The sequence below is a fragment of the Gadus chalcogrammus genome, chromosome 11, assembly GCF_026213295.1.
Source record: "Gadus chalcogrammus isolate NIFS_2021 chromosome 11, NIFS_Gcha_1.0, whole genome shotgun sequence".
Taxonomy (NCBI): domain Eukaryota; kingdom Metazoa; phylum Chordata; class Actinopteri; order Gadiformes; family Gadidae; genus Gadus; species Gadus chalcogrammus.
The window spans coordinates 23,429,960-23,448,611 of NC_079422.1; the positions used below are offsets into that span (position 1 = coordinate 23,429,960).

The 18,652-nt window shown below is 43.1% G+C and overlaps 3 protein-coding genes across 4 annotated transcripts; 1 reads left to right on the forward strand and 2 right to left on the reverse strand.

The window, feature by feature from the left end:
• On the forward strand, positions 1-7,559 carry agpat9l (1-acylglycerol-3-phosphate O-acyltransferase 9, like). The gene is made up of 14 exons (XM_056601523.1): positions 1-100; positions 464-769; positions 866-929; positions 1,791-1,939; positions 2,355-2,500; positions 2,634-2,708; positions 2,818-2,907; positions 3,010-3,103; positions 3,568-3,683; positions 3,941-3,996; positions 4,227-4,312; positions 4,544-4,672; positions 4,821-4,900; positions 5,191-7,559. Exons 2-14 carry the CDS (start codon positions 626-628, stop codon positions 5,294-5,296), a joined length of 1,335 nt encoding a protein of 444 aa, XP_056457498.1. The 5' UTR covers positions 1-100; positions 464-625; the 3' UTR covers positions 5,297-7,559.
• A 431-nt stretch (positions 7,560-7,990) lies between these two features.
• On the reverse strand, positions 7,991-9,614 carry myl7 (myosin, light chain 7, regulatory). The gene is made up of 7 exons (XM_056601526.1): positions 9,509-9,614; positions 9,100-9,201; positions 8,801-8,876; positions 8,548-8,652; positions 8,390-8,468; positions 8,249-8,297; positions 7,991-8,143 (listed from the first exon to the last, which is right to left on the reverse strand). The coding sequence occupies exons 1-7, from the start codon at positions 9,509-9,511 to the stop codon at positions 8,039-8,041; spliced, it is 519 nt and encodes a 172-aa protein (XP_056457501.1). The 5' UTR covers positions 9,512-9,614; the 3' UTR covers positions 7,991-8,038.
• Positions 9,615-10,022: 408 nt separating this feature from the next.
• gck (glucokinase (hexokinase 4)) lies at positions 10,023-16,942 on the reverse strand. Of its 2 annotated transcripts, none has more exons than XM_056601522.1 (10): positions 16,781-16,942; positions 15,797-15,959; positions 15,420-15,574; positions 15,195-15,314; positions 14,916-15,011; positions 14,722-14,821; positions 14,455-14,638; positions 13,598-13,753; positions 13,154-13,387; positions 10,023-13,012 (listed from the first exon to the last, which is right to left on the reverse strand). In XM_056601522.1, the coding sequence occupies exons 1-10, from the start codon at positions 16,859-16,861 to the stop codon at positions 12,865-12,867; spliced, it is 1,437 nt and encodes a 478-aa protein (XP_056457497.1). In that variant the 5' UTR covers positions 16,862-16,942; the 3' UTR covers positions 10,023-12,864. The 2 variants fall into 2 exon arrangements, with proteins under 2 accessions (XP_056457497.1, XP_056457496.1); XM_056601521.1 differs by having other exon boundaries at positions 15,420-15,592.
• Positions 16,943-18,652: the final 1,710 nt, after the last annotated feature.

Below are 18,652 nucleotides of genomic sequence, written 5' to 3' on the forward strand. Positions count from 1 at the left end.
GGAGAACTGAATGGGCGTGTCGGAAAGATGTGTCACTCAACCCCTGAATTGTTTCTATGTTGTTCCTGTTCAAGCAGTGCAGCGGGTGGACGTTTGAACGGTAGGATCCGTCGTGCTTTTAAAACATGGCTAACTAATAGTTGCATGAACCCTCACCTAAACAGTGAAATATGTTGCAACATGTGACATTGTGTATGTAGACTATCGCGTTTACTAGCAAGTTGCATATACTAAAGCAGATACGAATGTCTGCACGAGTTTCTAAAAAAAAATTCTGGTCCACGAATCTGGTGAAACCTTCTTCCACAGGACTTCTGCATACAAGAAAAGCATGTAAAAGTCATGTTGGGTCATTTTATGAGGATCATAAACTTGAGTCCAATGTCATTGCCGTTTAGCGAAATGCTTTTGTTGTATTTGACCTGTTATGATTGATGGTATTTACTTATGTATTATTCCTCAGATGTGTCCCCGCAGTACAAATTACTTCACAGACTATAACTGCAACACTTTTAGCTGATGCCCTTGATCTTCAATGACAATCATCTACAAATATCTATTTATAATATATAAATATCGGGAGACGGAATTTGGACACATTCCTGTGTCATAGAGGACGTATACGATGGATGATCTATGGGCTATAACCCTGTGGGGGCTGAAGACTTGGTTGTACCTACTCCTGGCATCAATCATGGTGCCTGCCATGTTTGGCTTCTCTCTGGGCGTCTCAGAGACCTACATGACCATCCTGGTGAAGACACTGGAGGTACCAACAGCTGCACAAACACACTCACACACCCTGTGGGACTTCAATGCATACATTACTGCTACTTCTACTTTTCCATTATTGTTTTTTCTGCAGTGGGCCACTTTGAAGATGCGCAAAAACACAGAGGACCATGCCCTCAAAGTTTCTAGATCTAGCAGTGAGTATACAGACGGATTGATCAGCAGATAGATGGAACAGTGGATAGATGTACAGTAGTTGTACACTTAATAACGGAAGATACATATGCTGTAGGGAAAGGTTTTTCACTTCAGGACATGCCCTTTTTTTGATTTTGAAAGTTTGTGCTTACTCAATGTGTTTCCTGCATTTGTGTAACAAATGTCTTTAATCGTGCATTGTCTTTAAAAGTCCTTTAGGCGTTGGGTACTTTGCTTTCGGTTCAGTCTTCTAGACGTCTGTTAGGCAAGTTTATTAAGGCTGCTATGACGAGTATGTGAGATTGCCTCATTGACAACCCGCTATTACTCAACGTTATCAATCACTGGCCTTAAAGCTACGCTTCCTTAGACACACACACGTTGTGTCAGCAACAACCGTCAGAATTACAAGGTCCAAACAATGTTAATGTTTTATTTCTTAAAAGGTGCCATGAGGAGCACATACCTATTCCATAGGTATATGAACAGACAAGGCCATGTGTGGGCTGAGATGGGCTGGTTGAACACCATTAGCTCTGGACTTTGGCCCTTGTAGGGCTAGATAATAGCCTGATGATGACGAGGGATGTCCAGCTTAGTCTGTCACCCTGTGTAGAGGGCAATATTGGATCACTGGAGGATTGGGATTGCTTAAGAGTTGCCCCATGAACCATGATTGTCTGTTGATGTTATCTGTGTGTGCGATTTAAAGATAAACGATGGGTTATCTTTGAGGATAGGAGAGTCAGGGGTTAATTTCTCTGATCCCTGCGTTACCCAGAGCTTTGATTCCTCTGTAATGCCTTAGTTATTATTTGGAAATTATTTGGACATTTTCTGTTCTGTTTCTGCTGAATCAGGTCTGATCCAGAGGGGGAACGACTCTATGGAGAAAGAGTTTGAGGAGCTCAGACGCAGTCGCCCAAAACAACCGCTAGGTGGCGACTTCACATTTAGCGACTCTTTCTATTTCACCCGTCAAGGCATTGAAAGCATTGTAGAAGATGAGGTAAATCGACTGCCTTACATTGTCCCCTAAGCGCCGTTATCGAAGTAGTATGTATTTATGTATGTTCCTCTTATAGTATTGGTCTGAATAGGCCTATTCCCAAATAAACTTATTTTTAAATTGCATGAATACAATTGTACATGATTAAGATAAGACCAAAACTGTGTATGGTACATCAAAAAGTACATAGGAATCACAAAGATTAAAACATTAAAAAATATATATATGTATACAAAGGCAAAAAAAATACATCTTTGGATACATTTTGAGTAATAAAATTGCATTAAAAAGATAAATGCAAAAAGTATCTGACATTTGACATATTGACATTTGAGGTGGCCATTGTATTTGAGATGGACGGTTAGGTCGCCAGACATCTTACTTTGTATAACGTATCATTTTCGTCATCTGGAAGGTGACCCAGCGGTTCTCCTCGGAGGAGTTGGTGTCATGGAACCTGTTGACCCGCACCAACAACGATTTCCACTATATAAGCCTGAAACTGACTCTGGTGTACGGCTTGGGCGTCCTTATCAGATACTGCATCCTCGCCCCGCTCAGGTTCGCAAAACCCTACGCATAGTCATCATTATGTCCTGTCTTAACTACCCTGCTCAATAGAAAGCAGTCAACCAGGAACCATTCATGTTTAAAGCAACCCAATGGAAAAACATGTGTTTTTTATTTCATACAGAATTACCCTGGCTACTATCGGTCTCTCCTGGCTCGTCATAGGAACATCTGCGGTCGGGCTTCTACCAAACGGAAGGTCATTACCAAACCAACTGGACTTACTCAGTGGTGATCTCGTTTGGGCTTTCTATGCACTTCTTTCCCCCGTACTTCCCAGGGGTCACTTGTTGTGGTTATGTTGACAGGATTAAGACCTGGCTGAGCGAGTGGGTTCATTTGATGTGCTACAGGATCTGTGCCCGGGGTCTTTCTGCAGCTATTCAGTATCACAACAAGTGAGTGAAAAACACACTTTGCCGTCTAATGAACCCCTAAAGTAGGAATGGTGCAGTGTTATGTTCAGCCCTTATCTCCTTCTCCTCCTCTGCTTCCCACAGAGAAAACCGACCCCGGAAGGGAGGGATCTGTGTGGCCAATCACACTTCTCCCATTGATATTGTGATCCTCTGTAATGACGGATGCTACGCCATGGTACTTGAACTCTTATCCTGCCACGAGAAAGGAACACGTGCACACTGGTCCTGTGTACCAAGAAAGAAATCAAAACTCTTAAATCTGCAACTAAATCAGCCGATCACCCTTTTTGATTATCGTTTGAAGCCCCAACCTTTTGAGGAAGACGCCTACCTACTTAAAGTGTGTGTGTGTGTGTGTGTGTGTGTGTGTGTGTGTGTGTGTGTGTGTGTGTGTGTGTGTGTGCGTGTGTGTGCGTGTGCGTGCGTGCGTGCGTGCGTGCGTGCGTGCGTGCGCGCTGCTAAGGATCCATGATTAATTTAGTTTGTCTAAAGTACATAACCCATTCACCCCTGGAATATTCTTTCTTAATCTAATAGATGCGCTAAACTACATCAAAAAATTATTTCGAACAAAAATGGTGGTGCCCTGACGAAGTAGCGTGTACGTCTGTAAACAGTTGGATGCCATGTATTCCTCAGGTGGGCCAGATCCACGGGGGCCTGATGGGAGTGCTCCAGAGAGCCATGGTGCGATCCTGTCCTCATGTCTGGTTCGAAAGGGCTGAGATGAAAGATCGACACCTAGTGACCAAGAGGTATTCCTGTCCCAAGAATGCCAGTTATACAAGTGACAGTAAAGATCAAGTGTTAAAGAGGTTTCCCTGTATGCTCTCTGAGTGTGTGATACCTTGGCTTGGTACTGGTATTTCCTTTCAAAGCTGCTGCTAAATATATTGATGCTATTACACCTTCTCTGATATGACCCTATTCATATACACATCCACAAAAGGATCGACTCTTTTTCAGTTAATTATCTTTCCATGACAACTCGCCTACGCTTCTTCTACTGCAGGTTGACTGACCACGTTAACGACAAGACAAAACTTCCCATACTGATTTTCCCAGAGGGTAAGTGTTACCATGGCAACAATCCAGTAATCGGTGGACCAGAGTTTCTCGTTGTAACAGATGGGACACAGGGAGTGTTTCCAGTTATCTTGGGTCTGCCCCAATATCGGCTGTTTGGTCCCACTGCGCCAAGAAAAAATAAGATGAAAACAACTTGGCTGCACTTTATTTATTTGGAAAGCATGACTTATCTTTGGCTAACCTGAGTGGTCGGTCTCTGGCTCCTACAGGCACTTGCGTCAACAACACCTCTGTGATGATGTTCAAAAAGGGAAGCTTTGAGATTGGAGGAACGATATACCCAGTCGCCATTAAGGTACCTCAACTCCACATGGACGCCGACGTTGACCCTGCGTCACGGCACGTCTTCACTTTATCCTTCAGACTTCTGTGGAATTCCCTTACTGCAGCCGTCTTCTTTTTATTTAACATAAATATACCACTGTGAGGGATGGTATACTATCACTCACAGAATAATCAACCTGTAGGGTTGAGAGTTTTTCATGCATAAAACATTACCACGAGTCCTCTCTGGTTTGTCCCACAGTATGACCTGAAGTTTGGCGACGCCTTCTGGAACAGTTCAAAGTACAACATGGTCAGTTACCTGCTCAGGATGATGACCAGTTGGGCGCTGGTCTGTGATGTCTGGTACCTGCCACCCATGCATCAACAGGTCCGTCTGACGACCATAGAACCACAACCATCCAGCTGCAGTTCTGCACGTTTCTGAGTCAACCCAAAACACTTGTAGTGCATGATCACCTCGGCGCAAAGTTCATTTCGGTTTTGTTTGTTCTGTTATTGATGATAAATGACGACAGGAGAACGAAGACGCGGTCCGGTTTGCCAACAGAGTTAAATCAGCCATTGCTCACCAGGGTGGACTATTAGATCTGCAATGGTAAGTCTTCCCTTTCATTGTCTCTCACACACACACACACACACACACACACACACACACACACACACACACACACACACACACACACACACACACACACACACACACACACACACACACACACACACACACCCACTCTCCCTTTAAGGTATGTGAGGCTTATACTTCACGTGCTGTTACAAAGCACAAAAGAATCAGCTTAAAACACTGTGCCTGTCTCCGCATATGATTTGACTGTAATTATGGATTTTACATTTGTCTCCGCCCCCCCCCCCCCCCCCCCATTGCAGGGATGGTGGCCTGAAGAGGGCAAAGGTCAAGGAATCGTTCAAGGAGGAGCAGCAGAAGCAGTACAGCAGTATGATGGTTGGAGACGACAGCAGCAACAGTGACTAAAGGGGTCAAAGTGCAGTGGGTCGCTAACAGACTTGTCCTCAGCGAGTGATGGCTGATGGCTGTTTGATTGGACTGGACGTTGAATACCACTGACTGAATGTGTCCTCAAGAGTCGCAGGACCGGAATGGATTACTTTTGACTGGTAAAGGAACGACAACAACAAGCATGGGTATCTTTTAAATGGAGTAAGGAAGAACATAAACGGACCGAACAAACTAAATGGATTCACCTTTGTGATGCCATTTTACCTTTGATGCCCAACTGGGAAACATTATGAAACAATCTTGTTTTTTTAGAATGAATTTAAGATCTTTTCTAATATTTCTCCAATGCGTCCCACCATATTTCTCTTTCCCAATCTGTTTGTCTCTCTATTTATCCCTTTATCTCTCATCTAGTGGCGGAAAGCCAAGATACATTTTCACTGCCAAACTGTTTCACAAGGTTATAAGACATCGTCATTTACAATGTAAGAAACAGCTTTTTACATGCAGAAATCTCTTCCCTTGACATCAGAAATGTTCTAGATATGATTACATGTCTGAGCCATGGCTATTCAGCCACAAGGGAAAAGATCAGATCTGAGCAAGAAAGGAATGCAGCCTGAGCATATATAGCCTAGAGAGGGAGGTGAAGCTGTTTTACACTTTTTTCTCGTTCGTATCACTCAGACTGTAGTAAATAATTTGCTTCTAAAACAGTTAAAAATGGCAGGGAGACATTTTTTATTATTAAGGAAAACCTCACCAGTCATTAAACAATTACCCATCTTCCAGTCCAAAGGTGAAAGGTCACAAAAATGCAACAGGGAGGTGTTGGCAAATGAAATAATACATCATGGTGTCAGGCATTGCAGACGAACAAAGTCAGTAGATGATGGGTGGTCTTTATAGCAGGGTGCATGTTTTGGACTTCCTTAAACTCTTGTCACTTGGCGGTTTCTCTTCCGATTCATCGTCGCTGCATTGAGACTTCTCTGTGATCCCTTTTTTTAAAATGTAAAAAAAAACATTCAGTACCTTCCCGAGTCATTTAGCTTGATCTATTAATTCAATGTTTCTCACCATCATCCTCGGCATTGTGTTGAGGACTGGCATCCTGGGATGAAATCAGACAATGTGGGGTTTAATAAATAACCGACACCAACTCTACAGTTGATGGTGTTGGGGTGTTTCCAAAATGTCAGTGAAAAGTGTGGATATGTAATAAGACTGAGTCAATTGTGTGTTTTTGTAAAACGGATATACCACTTACCCCTGTGCCGTCGCTTCCCTGCCTTAGTCTCTGTGTAGATTCCAGATACCTTCCCAAAGGGAGAAACCAATAGTTTACATTTCGGAAGAGCAACGTTGTGTTTTTGTAATCGACAAACCGGAAGCATGGAAGGCGGCCCTAAAACAATGAAGATGCACAAACAGTCCACTTATAGCATTCAAGCATTGATTTCTGCATGACTGGATTGTCCTGTGCAGGGCAGCCAAGAGAAACACGGCCAAATGAAACATTTATGAGGCTAACGAATGCCTAATGTCATTATCTTAAGCTGCACTGTTCGGACGACACACAGGTTGCTATTGATACAGGCACCCTGTGTCAACAGGGCCTTGATTGCTAAGCAATGGTTGACTGTTACTTTTCAAATGACCCCTAAACAGAAGGCCTTAAAAATACACCACTTTGATAAGACGGTACGTACTTAACGGCCTGTAATTCAAAGTGTAGATGTTCTTCCCAATGTAGCTCATTGTTTTCAATTTCTCATTCTAAACTCCGATTGTAAGAGTATTTCCTTCATTACAATTTGTTGGGTAGGCAATAAGCTAAGATACAAATGTATTAATCCCGAAGAAATTCTTGTGCCAGAGTTTGCACAAAATAATGCCTACTTGAGATATCCCAGGTCAGGTTAAATGTTTCATGCATTGTGGAATGATATATTTTAAGTACCTTTCAGTACGTCGCTTGCAGCATTAAAATTATTGAAAAGGGTTGTGCTCACCGTTTTAGGTAGGAGTCGTGGCTCCTGTTGTACCGTTTGGTCTCCTTCGTCCCCCCGTCGGGTGACCAGGCTATAGCTGTGTCTATTCCTGGGGCCACTCGGCCCGTTGCTCCAGAGGAAATGGGCATGGTTGTGACAAGACCTACATGTCACCCTCAAAAAAGTACTTTTTGTAAAAGTACTGATGTTTGGCTCTTGGTTAACGGAACAGCTCAAGAGTCAATGCTTAAAGCCCATCGGTGTTGCTGTCTGTGTCTTTGTGAACAAGGACACTGCCTGGGAGTGGAATTTATGGGAGGGGGGGGGGGGGGGGCTGGGGGTTTGTTGTTGTATCCATAGCAACATTGACCATTAAGATTGGAATTGCATTTCGTCCCGAATGTGTTGGGATGTCTGAATGTTGATCTCATGAAGAGTCTGAAGAGTTTTTGGAAACACAGTGTTGATTTCAAAGATCCTTAATATAATTTTTTCTTTGATATTTTCAAGGCTTCGCTCAAGAAATGTATACGTTTATTCTACTAACATGTTTCTCAAAACACACTTTATTTTGCTTAAATTATGTAAAAAGGTACAGAATCTCCAGTTGCCCGTCATGTTTACTTATAATTCCCATTTTTGCAACTAATCCACCCGGTACATTTTCAATTTACAACACAACAAATGTGGCCATATTATGGAAAATATACTGAAACACTAGTTGAACGACTTTATTAGAACCAGGACAACCAACATAATATGTTTAGGAGTCTTCCTTCTCATCTCCATGTGTGATGATGTAGCAGAGAGACTTGTAGTCCAGGTTTCCAGCCACATCTATCGGAGCTACTGCAAACGCCTGGTCCACCTAGGTGATCAGGTTAGACCATTAAAACACATAGCTCTGAACCAATACCGAATGTCTTCGTTTTGGGAACAAAAAACATGTGTGTGAAGAATGTAAAATACTAACCTCTTCTCCTGTGAATTTGTCAGCCTGGTTCATCAATAACCGCCTAAATCTGGATTTAAAAAGTAAGGGCGGAACCTTAATTCAAAAAATAATAAATGGTGAATGCCGGATATGATTGAGTGCAAGGGAATATTTTCTTACTCATCCTTGTTGATGGAGCCTGTTGCATTAGGGTCAAAGAGCTTAAAGGCAGCCACTATGGTTTCCTCCGGGTCAGTACCTGGAAGGGGGAACATGATCACCCAATTCCACTTCAATGGCTTAAGTGTTGTTGTGTCTTATCATTTAGCAGGTCTCACCATTTAGTTTCTCTCCAAACAGACTCAGGAACACCGTAAAGTTGATCGGACCCTTTCCCTCGTTCAACATTTCTTCTAGTTCTTCATCATTGACATTGAGCTTTCCTGAAATACACACACAAACACATAAGATAACATGGCAAAGGAGGTTAACTGAAGTTTGTCATAACTATGTTTTTGAACATTTTAGAATTGATATTATATTATGGATAGGTCAGTGAGCAAAAGATGAAAGAAAACACTGAGCCAGAACCTAGTTGTCCATAAGTCTCCTTTAGGTCTTGTTTTTTGATAACACCATCTCTGTCTTGGTCAATGCAGCCAAAGGCCTGCAGAACAACGGAGGCATTCATTATGGGACATAAAGAAATATTGACAATTCTAACCATTATAATGGTCATTATTTAACAAATGTTATTGTATATCCCTTGTTCCAATTTCAAAACCAGAAAAGTGAGCAACAATAATATTGGTTCACACAATAGACATGTCTCAATAATCTTTCTCCTACGGTTGCCTTGGAGTCCACATAGTAATTGCAGGTTAACCTACCTCTTTAAACTCCTGTATCTGAGACTGCTCAAACATTGAGAAGACATTTGAGCAAGCCTTCTGGGCTCCGCGCTGTCTCCTATTAGCAGCCTTCTTGCTCGCCTTCCGTCACAGAGTGTAAACACAATCATTTAGTAGACAGCTTGAACATAACATTCAAAGTGTAGACACAAAATTAAACTTCTGAAATACTATGGTTTCTTCATGCAAGCATATAAGTCACAAAAGTTAACATGGTTTCACCATCTTTGCAGGATTGATAATGCATGTTTCGGTTATATTATTAATAAATAAATGTTAAAAACGTTAACACTCTCAAAAGCCTTAAGAATGTGAGGATGTTAGGAATGTTAGACAGAAAACTAACAATAGCATTGCAATGAAACAAGGGTGGCGTTGACTATCTTACCATTTCAGGATGAGTGAGTGTGTGTAATAAATCAGTTGAGGTCCGGACTAGGGCTGATGCTGAGGGAGGGTTAATATATGACCCATGTTATCTCCGAGCTTCTTATAATAGCCTATGGTGGAAAGTGTAGTCCCTTACATGGACACCTACACTGTCTCTGGTGCTCTCTCTGGTCCATGTCTGAGATAAGAGAGCGGGAGAGATAAGACGTGGCGCGCCACAGATTCCTTTAGGACCAGAAGGGGGGATGGCAGGGACCAGAACCACAGGTCCACCACACTCCGCTCATGTTAACTGTTTGGGTTACTAGGTTACTAGTAAGAAGTCGATTTCACTGCATGGTTGAATGCAGACAGAATGTTAGAAAGTATGGGCTCAAAAGGTTCTAAAAAGTTGATGTTGACCTAGTAATAACGTTGACAATTTTGAGGATAATCTTAATTGCTTTTTCAGCACTCAGATAAACATGTTTCTGTAAAGTCTACGCAACCAATCTGAGTTTTTCTCGTGGAAGAAATACACAAAACCTTTTTGGACCGGAGACATTAAAAAACTCTTTATTTACAGGTTGAAACAGTCATTAAAACCTTGCTGTAGAGGATCAGCTGTCTCTCAAAAGTGTTTCAGTCTCGCTTCAATCTTAAATTAATCTGAAATACAAATGAAAGTCTTGTTTTTAAATTAAACACATCAAAACGAACATACCTAATTATCTAGCAATTATATTTACAGTCTAGGGATGTAACGGTATGAAAATTTAACCTCAAGGTTATTGAGACCAAAATGATCCCGGTTTTCGGTATTATCGCAGTATTTTTAAATACCCAAAATATCCCCATACTTCAGACTTAGACATCTTAGGAGGTAGGGATGGGCAACAATCGTCGAATAGTCTGAGTCACGTAAAATATTGAATAATGAATGTGACTATCGTTATTTATTACCCAGCTCTTCTCATTGCTGTTGAACGCTCCGTTCACTTGCATGGGCCTTCACAACTTCCGGTGGTGAATATTTTTTGAAAATTCACCGTTGCTAAGCATATCATGGCCGCTGTCGAGATAAGTCGATTTTTTTTTTCTATCGTAGCACTCCGCAAGTTGTCCGGTAACTTATCAACCCCAGCGTCCTCGGTTGCTAAGCGACGTCAACGTCTGGCGGACTATTTCTCTGCTGATCAACAGTACGAATGCTGGTAACAAATCAATTGTAAAAAGACACACCGTGTGAAGATATGTTTTTTGATGTGTCTAGTTCACCGTCATGCATTCTGTGTTCAGTAAAATAAATAAATAGAGGTCTGTTTTCGGCGCATGTAGCTAACCCTTTTTGAATATTATTCGAATACTTCTCAGCGAATATTGAATAGCATTTTTGCCAGAAATGCACATCCCTATTAGAATGCTGATGGATGTCTTGAGCGCTGTCGTCCCCTCCTTCTGGTATGATTCCAACTTCAAAAAACTTAAAAACATTATGTTTTAGGCTACACAATAAGCCTGCGCGGAAACTGGAGGAGACTCGGATGAAGCGATTGTAAGGATTTAAGCAAACGGTTTCCAAACCGCGGGCGCGGTTATCCACCGAGATAATAATTTTATTTTGAAATGAAAATGGTAATCGTTATTGACAACATTATTATCGGGTTTACCGTTACATCCCTATTACAGTCAGGTCTATTTTTCATACAAAGCACAATACAATATTAAGCCAATATAAACAAAAGGTAATGAACAACTCTTGGCAAATATATGTAAAGTGTAGGGGTGAAACAGATAAAAAAACCTCATGTTCGTATACGGTTGTGTCAGGGTTCAGTATGGTTCGGTATAGTTTCCATACATTGACAAAAAAATGCCTGCATGTTTCTCCTTGGTATTAGATTTTCCATGTATTAATACAGTCAACAACATGGTAGCTTAACTTCCAGTAGCATAGTGAAACTGAAAAAAAACACTAGTGCCTGCTTTAAAACATGAAATATAGTCATTTAAATAAAGCTTCAACAAGGAACTAGAAAATGCATTTCCTGCAGAAAACGTGGTGAATGCTGTAGTACAAAGTGAGGTTGAAAATAATTTTTAATAAAGCCACATAGATTAAGACATAAAGAAACGTTAAATAGCTTAAATCAAGTGAAGGGATTTGAACAAAAGTTCAAGAAGAATCTGAAAGTTCAAATGTATTGCAGTGCTGGTGTGTGTGTGTGTGTGTGTGTGTGTGTGTGTGTGTGTGTGTGTGTGTGTGTGTGTGTGTGTGTGTGTGTGTGTGTGTGTGTGTGTGTGTGTGTGTGTGTGTGTGTGTGTGTGTGTGTGTGTGTGTGTGTGTGTGTGTGTGTGTGTGTGTGTGTCTTTAAGAGAATAGCGAGCCGGTGCGTGATTAAAAGTAGCCCAATAGAGCGGGAAAAGCAGCCCAATCTGGCAACACTGGCTGAACGTCTTCCAAAATTAGCCCAATCCGGCGGGAAAAAACGCCCAATCTGGCAACACCGCTAGACGTCCTCACGCTACAGCTTCAATATAAAATCAATGAGACCAACAGAAAACGAAGCCGGTAGGAAACTAAAACTGTGATAATGAATAAAGTTTAAATTATATCGAAGGCCTCCCCTTGACTCCCATGTTTAAAAAAAGATAGTATTTTAAAAGTAGAATATCTTAAAAAGTATAAAATATTTAAAAAATCAGTAAGTGACTAAGTGACTGATGTGGCAATGTTTTTCTAAATTGGTCGTGTTGAGGAAGAAAGCTGCAGCCATAATCCACAAAAACGGTGTGCAATGTAATCCTTTGAGGCAATAGTGCCCCGTCAATGAACGTCTTTTAAAAGTGCTTATTTTTGCTACTGACAGGCTCATCTTACACACTTTCATTATGGAAAGGATCCCTACAGAGACATACAACCTTCTTCTCTACCTTTCACTTGATCCGGTCTGTTATTGTGTCCTACCAAGACTAGCTTATCTTTAGTTTCACGTCTACACCCCATGAACAACTCATTTGTTATCTTAAAAGGGGCCCATCTACGTCTGTTAACTATCAGCTCGGACATATGAACTTAGAATTGACTTCTGTGCAGGTATTTTTTCCGTTTTTTGTGATTTTGTTTTGTGAAATGATGATCCTATAAGAAATATCTGAAACAACGTTATGTTGATAGTAATTATTAAAAATGGAGTGATGGTCTGTGGTGGTCTTCATGTAGACACTTGCTTACATTGCGAAAGACATTCCACAGCTCAAGGAGTGCTTCCAAACTTCTGGCCAGAGATCCTCCCCCTGGCCACACTGTCTCAGGAAAAGGACTCTGAAGGCCGTCGGAGATTCCCGTTAGTGAGGCGCTGCGAGACGACGGCCCTACTGTGTGATCATGCAGGCCGCCATCTTACAGGCCACGGCCGAGATTAGGGCGGCACCCCGGCCACTCCCCTCCTCTGATTGGATGAAGGTGATGTCACAATGCGGCGTGAGCTCCCGGACTACCTCGTGGCACCTGTTTTGGAAACTGTGAGAAGGAAACAAAAAAAAATAAGAACCAAGAATAGGACAACTCTGCATCTCTACCATCTCTATGGTTCAACTCTCCCACTGTATTCGGCAAACCTGCACCCACGTCCACCCTTTTTTCGCCCGGCCTGCGCCTCACCATGGGTGCAGTTTGTAGACGGACCCGTCGACGCCCACCGTGATCTTGAGGGCCTCCTGGCTGCGGCGCTCGCGCATGACATTGATCACCGCGGCGAGACCGGCGGCGCACATGTGGGCGGAGCGTGTGGAGACGCTCTCACACACCAGGTGCACAATGTCACAGTCCAGCTCTGACGGCAGCAAGCCCAAGGTGGACAGGATGTTGTAGATCTGCTTCCTGTCCCCAGAGTCACTACCATGGGGAGCAGAGGGCAAAAAGGGCATTGCTAAGTCTTTGTATATTGAGAGTGAAGGCCTATGATATGTTATTAAGTCTAGACAACTGCTCCTAGAGTGGTTACAGAAGGCTATTGGCGATTCACTTGAAACAAGGACCAACATGAATGATGACTGATAAGCGTTGTGGGACATGTACTGTGAAGCATGTCCCGCATGGCCTCACCTCTCCACCTGGGACACATAACGCGTCTCGAAGCCGCCGCGTGTCTTGAGCAGGTCTGAAGCGTCGCCGTTAAACAGCAGGTCTTGGTTGACGAGCTTGATCAAAACCAGCCTGACCAGCTCTCCCATGTACTTCCCGCTGATCAGCTTCTCATATCTGCCGAGAGGAACGAAAACCCCCAAACCAACCACACGGGTGGGGTTAGGAACACTGCTTGGGGAGGAGGAGTGAAAGTTGAGAGAGGAAGAGCGATCGAAAAGGACGTGCGTCATGACAACACGTGTGCAAACAATGGCGCCTTCTCTATTTTCGCCGGGGGCGAGGCGCAGCGGGGTGGGGGGGGGGGGGGGGGAAGGGGGGCAGAAGGAGAGAGGTGCCGGATGCAAATCTGCATGTTGCCCATTTTGGGCCGTAGAGGCTGAAGAGGGTGAGTGAGAACCAGCCCGGCGTGCGGGAGGTCGGGTGAAAGGTAAACAGCCATTAGGCTGATGAGCAGCAGCCCAAGTTCAGGAGAAAGGGATCATTAATCTGACACCTCCGTCTGCTGACTGACCGCTGACGTATACACACTCTGACCAGTAACAAACATGCACTGCCAAAGAGCTGGTCACTTAGCAACCCCGCAGAAGTGCTCAGCTAAGGGGTCAGGTGAGTAATGCTCGAGAGTGATAATTATGATTAGCAAAAAAACTAAACAGTAACTACTCGAGTAAGTGGCATCTAAGGTTAAATGTCCCAGTGTGTCCGGGAGAACGTGCATGTTCCCCTGAAGAATAGGGAATGCAGGTGCGCATTTGGGATGGGATTACATAACCTTTTTACCCCCCCCCCCCCCTCCCCCACGCGTCTCAACTCACAGTTGCTGTCCGGGGTTCAGGGAGAACTCGTCCACCACCCGGTCGTACTCCAGTCTGAAGTCTTCCAGCTCCCCGTTGTCCCCGAAGGCCCCCCACTCTGTGTTCACACACATGCGACCCTCTTCTCCCTCCACCAGCTCCAAAGTTCGCATCTCCTCCATGTAACAGGCATTGCAACCAGTGCCTGTGAAAAAAAGAAGATCATCATTAGGGTACGTTGTCATAAAGCTGTATTGTTGACTGTGTGTGTGTCACATGGCAGCTTACCAACAATCATCCCAACCTCACAGCTGCGGTCTTCGTAGTAGCAAGATATCATTGTGGCCACTGTGTCGTTCACCATGGCAACCACATCCATCTCAAAGTCCTGAATCGAATAATACAGAAAATAAGACAATCATGCAAGAGGAAATTGATGTTGGAGTCGTTGGTGCAGCTTTCCCCTGAGCTGAGCTACCTACCCCTCGCCTCTTGATTGCATCCCTCAGCAGGCCCACAATATTGTTCCCTTCTGCCCCTGAAGCCTTGAAACCTTTGGTCCAGTTCAGTAGAATGCCCTGAGGGAAGAGCCAGCATAACAACATTTACCTATTTTCTGTCAACGTGTCATATTTCTGCTGCTACAAAGACCTACCGACAACTTCAAAGGTTTACCATTTCCACTTCACGATAATACAGAATAATCTATTGGATAGAGGTAAAAGGATTTCACGTGATGTTTTCCATGAGAATCAGCCTACCTTGTCAATATCTTCATGTCGGACGGGGAAGGAGAAGGTGAACCCGAGAGAAAGCTTCTTATGCTTGATGTGGTGTTTGCCGAGAAAATCTGAGATGCACTCCGCTATGTAGTCAAAGAGCTGTGCGTCGTGAGAGTGTGGAGACAGGAGAAGGATGAGAAACACCATCACATGACACCTATGGTAGCTTTTAAAGAACGTCGAGGGAAGGGGGTTTGTACTCACCATTTCAGCGGTTCCGGTCATCGCGTCTTCAGAGATAGAATACATCTCGTTTTTGGTCTCCACCTTCCAGCCCCGCTCCTCGTCCTCGCCCACCTTCACCAGCATCACCCGGAAGTTGGTGCCCCCCAAGTCCAGGGCGAGGAAGTCTCCCACCTCTGACGTGACCGCAAACACTCCAATGCATTTACAGCTTTACCGTTCCAGTAGCGAACATCAGGCTTTACGCTATCCTAACCTTGGCAACGCTTCGATGTCAGAGCAACACACTCTTACGACACTTAAAAGTTCCCCGGCAACGGGTTGTTGCTAGGGAACCCCACCCCGGTGCAAAAGCGACAACGACAGCCATTTATAGCGGAGCGGGGCAGTGTATCTACCTGATCCTTCTGGGGTAGAGCAGACATAGGTGGGGAGCATTTTGACGCTGGCTTCCTTGTGTGTCTCCAGACGCAGTCCTCGGTCCATCTCAAGCTGCATCCTCTTCATGACCTCTTGCAGGTCCTCCTTATTCAGACGGAACTCGGAGAGAATCTGCTCCACCTGCAAAGAGGCAGGGGACATTGCAGAGTTGCCATTAGACGATTAGTCAAGGATTATACGTAACTTCTGTTGCCAAGTGAATGCATAATATTGAAGATAGGAGCAGATGATGAAAAGGGATTACTTTGAAAAGGGAGTCCATAGAAAAGTATAGAATTAATGTGTCTTGCACAACAAATCTTCCAGGAGCAAAATAATCCATAAACATAAAGGATGAAACTATGAAAAGACACACAAGTTACAACTAAATTCCTAAACACAACCATATTGAAAGCACAGGAATGATATTTTAACAACTTAAACAAAGTTGCCCAACCCGAAAAAATCCCTCCGAACCAAAATGGGAAGGCATACGAACACAAGATGAATGAATAACATTACAGCCATAGTATCACCTCAAGCTCCTATATTGTTACTATATTTATACTGGACTGGATCACAGGACCAAACTTGCTCTGCTATCTGTTCTATGCTTCAAGTCCCGTGGGTTTACTCTGATGGATAATATATTTTTTTATGCACCGAGAAAGCATGGAATTACCAACAACACATCTTCAAGATTGACTCTCCTTCTTACTCTCCTGACCCCTGAACATTTCAGGTGTAGGATCTCAAACCACTTCAACAAAGCGGGCTCGCACCGAGTATTTTTCTCTTTGATTTGTTAAATTTTTGCATTTCTCTGTCTCTCAATATCTTTGTAAATTTGTAACCTAATGTACCTTTGAGGATTAAATAAAGGTTTTATGAATAAATGAATGAATGAATGAATGAATGAATGAATAATTATAACTCGAATAAGAACAAGCGGTTGGTCTTACCATGAGGCTTTGATCCACCTCAGCGTTGTAACTACTGGGCATCTTCAGAATCTGCCTAAGATGAGTGCTCACACACGGCATCTCCAAGGGTCTACTGGATGTGCTGCTCAACGGGCTCAGGGTGTTTCTAGGTGTGCGCTGAGTGTGTGTGTGTGTCTATTATGTAACAGTGAACCGCCTGGACCACTGGGAAGAGCCATTCTTCTTAAGCTCCACTAAAGTGGGCAGGCCACAGAGGAGCCCCCCCCCCCCCCCCATCTGGCCACATGCAAACAAGAACAGCACCCATGGAGGCAAACCTACATGAAGGAGGAAAGGTCTGCCGGCCCAGAGGACGCACGTTGAACCATGATCCGATTAACATATGTTTTGGATCTGCGTTCTTAACGCATATGCTAGTATTTATTAAGCTTTTCATTTGAAGCTTATGATCCCACCTAACAGGGATGCTCATACATATCATTTTATTGTGTTTTATGTCTATGAGAGGTTCATGGTCATTTGCTGACTGTGATCTAAGTTTTTTTTTACAATTCATACAAAGCTTTAATGGCCTAAGCAACTAAAAACATTGATGGATTTTGTTTATGAATGTTTACTTATATTAGGCAACAGGACCTGTGACATTGAACGCACCTTCAACAAGCTATTGACATGTTACTTCTTTGGCATTGCCAAATCATACTTTTATTTAAAGAGCCAAAGGTTCAATGTTTAAAATAGAGAACCAGAACAGCACCACAGGATGAATGACCAGAGAAAGCATTTGCCATGTGACAGTGTCAGTGGTTATACTTTTTATTCTAGCAGTGACCATATCTGATTGAAGAAGATAGAGGCATTTTGGCAAGTGACCCTTTCCCTCAGTGCACTTTACCACAGTGTAGGACCAGCGGTGTTCACAGACCATAATATGAATACACAAACACACGTGCATGCACAGAGGCAAGCATGCACACAGATGTGCACACACACACACACACACACACACACACACACACACACACACACACACACACACACACACACACACACACACACACACACACACACATTATGCACAGTATATATATATATATATATATATATATATATATATATATATATATATAATATTATATATATATATGCAGGTGTGCAAAAACAGAAAATATGCATTATGGGAATTCATTTAGGAATAAATAGTGCAATGCTAAACACATTGGAATCAATAGGAATCAATGCCGAGCACATTGTGAAATTGTGTAGCATTATTTATATCTATTAAAGGTTGGGTATGGGATTTGCGAAACGCCAGCAGATTTTAAAAATACAAAACTATCAAATGGTCCTCCATTCCAAGTACATGGACGTCCGGTCATGCACAAGCGCGAACACAGATGCGCGAGAGCGAGCCAGGCTAGCTAGGTTGGAGTTTAGGGACGGGTTGTCTTTTAGTGCTAGGTCCAAGATTAGTTAGTTAGCTAGCTCCAGTAGCTACCGCAGGATAACAACAAACAGAAGCTTGCTCTGGGTCACGCGCTTTGAGTACGTGCACGAAGGGATCACGCGCGGGGAGCGGGGAGGGGGAGGGGGAGTGAAGTACGACCGTTTGATGGACGTACTTACTGTCCAATGCCACTCGGTTGTTCTGAAAATCATTGGCTGGAGTTTTTCGAGCCCTGCCCGTTCCACAGATGATTGACTTGTTTAATTTTTATGTCAGAACTTCTAACTCAGTGGTTGTAAGTGGGTTATGATAAGGATTTCAAGTCATTTTGCAAAAATGGCCAAAAAAGAGAATTCCATACCCAACCTTTAATAGACAGAAATTGATAGACTTGACTATTTATTGATATAGCCTACTGTAAATATGTAGATTTTTTGGGGAAA

What these genes read in the sequence shown, in the direction of transcription:
- gck (XM_056601521.1), bottom strand. Translation starts at nt 16,861, where the DNA reads ATGCCGTGTGTGAGCACTCATCTTAGGCAGATTCTGAAGATGCCCAGT. An exon ending in TGACCGGAACCGCTGAAATG is followed by an intron (nt 15,315 to 15,419) that starts GTGAGTACAAAC and finishes CACGACGCACAG; the next exon opens with CTCTTTGACTACATAGCGGA. An exon ending in TGAGGTTGGGATGATTGTTG is followed by an intron (nt 14,639 to 14,721) that starts GTAAGCTGCCAT and finishes TTTTTTTCACAG; the next exon opens with GCACTGGTTGCAATGCCTGT.
- agpat9l (XM_056601523.1), top strand. Translation starts at nt 626, where the DNA reads ATGGATGATCTATGGGCTATAACCCTGTGGGGGCTGAAGACTTGGTTG. An exon ending in CAAAGTTTCTAGATCTAGCA is followed by an intron (nt 930 to 1,790) that starts GTGAGTATACAG and finishes CTGCTGAATCAG; the next exon opens with GTCTGATCCAGAGGGGGAAC. An exon ending in TGCATCCTCGCCCCGCTCAG is followed by an intron (nt 2,501 to 2,633) that starts GTTCGCAAAACC and finishes TATTTCATACAG; the next exon opens with AATTACCCTGGCTACTATCG.
- myl7 (XM_056601526.1), bottom strand. An exon ending in GGCTCCATCAACAAGGATGA is followed by an intron (nt 8,298 to 8,389) that starts GTAAGAAAATAT and finishes TTTTAAATCCAG; the next exon opens with ATTTAGGCGGTTATTGATGA. An exon ending in ACAAATTCACAGGAGAAGAG is followed by an intron (nt 8,144 to 8,248) that starts GTTAGTATTTTA and finishes CTGATCACCTAG; the next exon opens with GTGGACCAGGCGTTTGCAGT.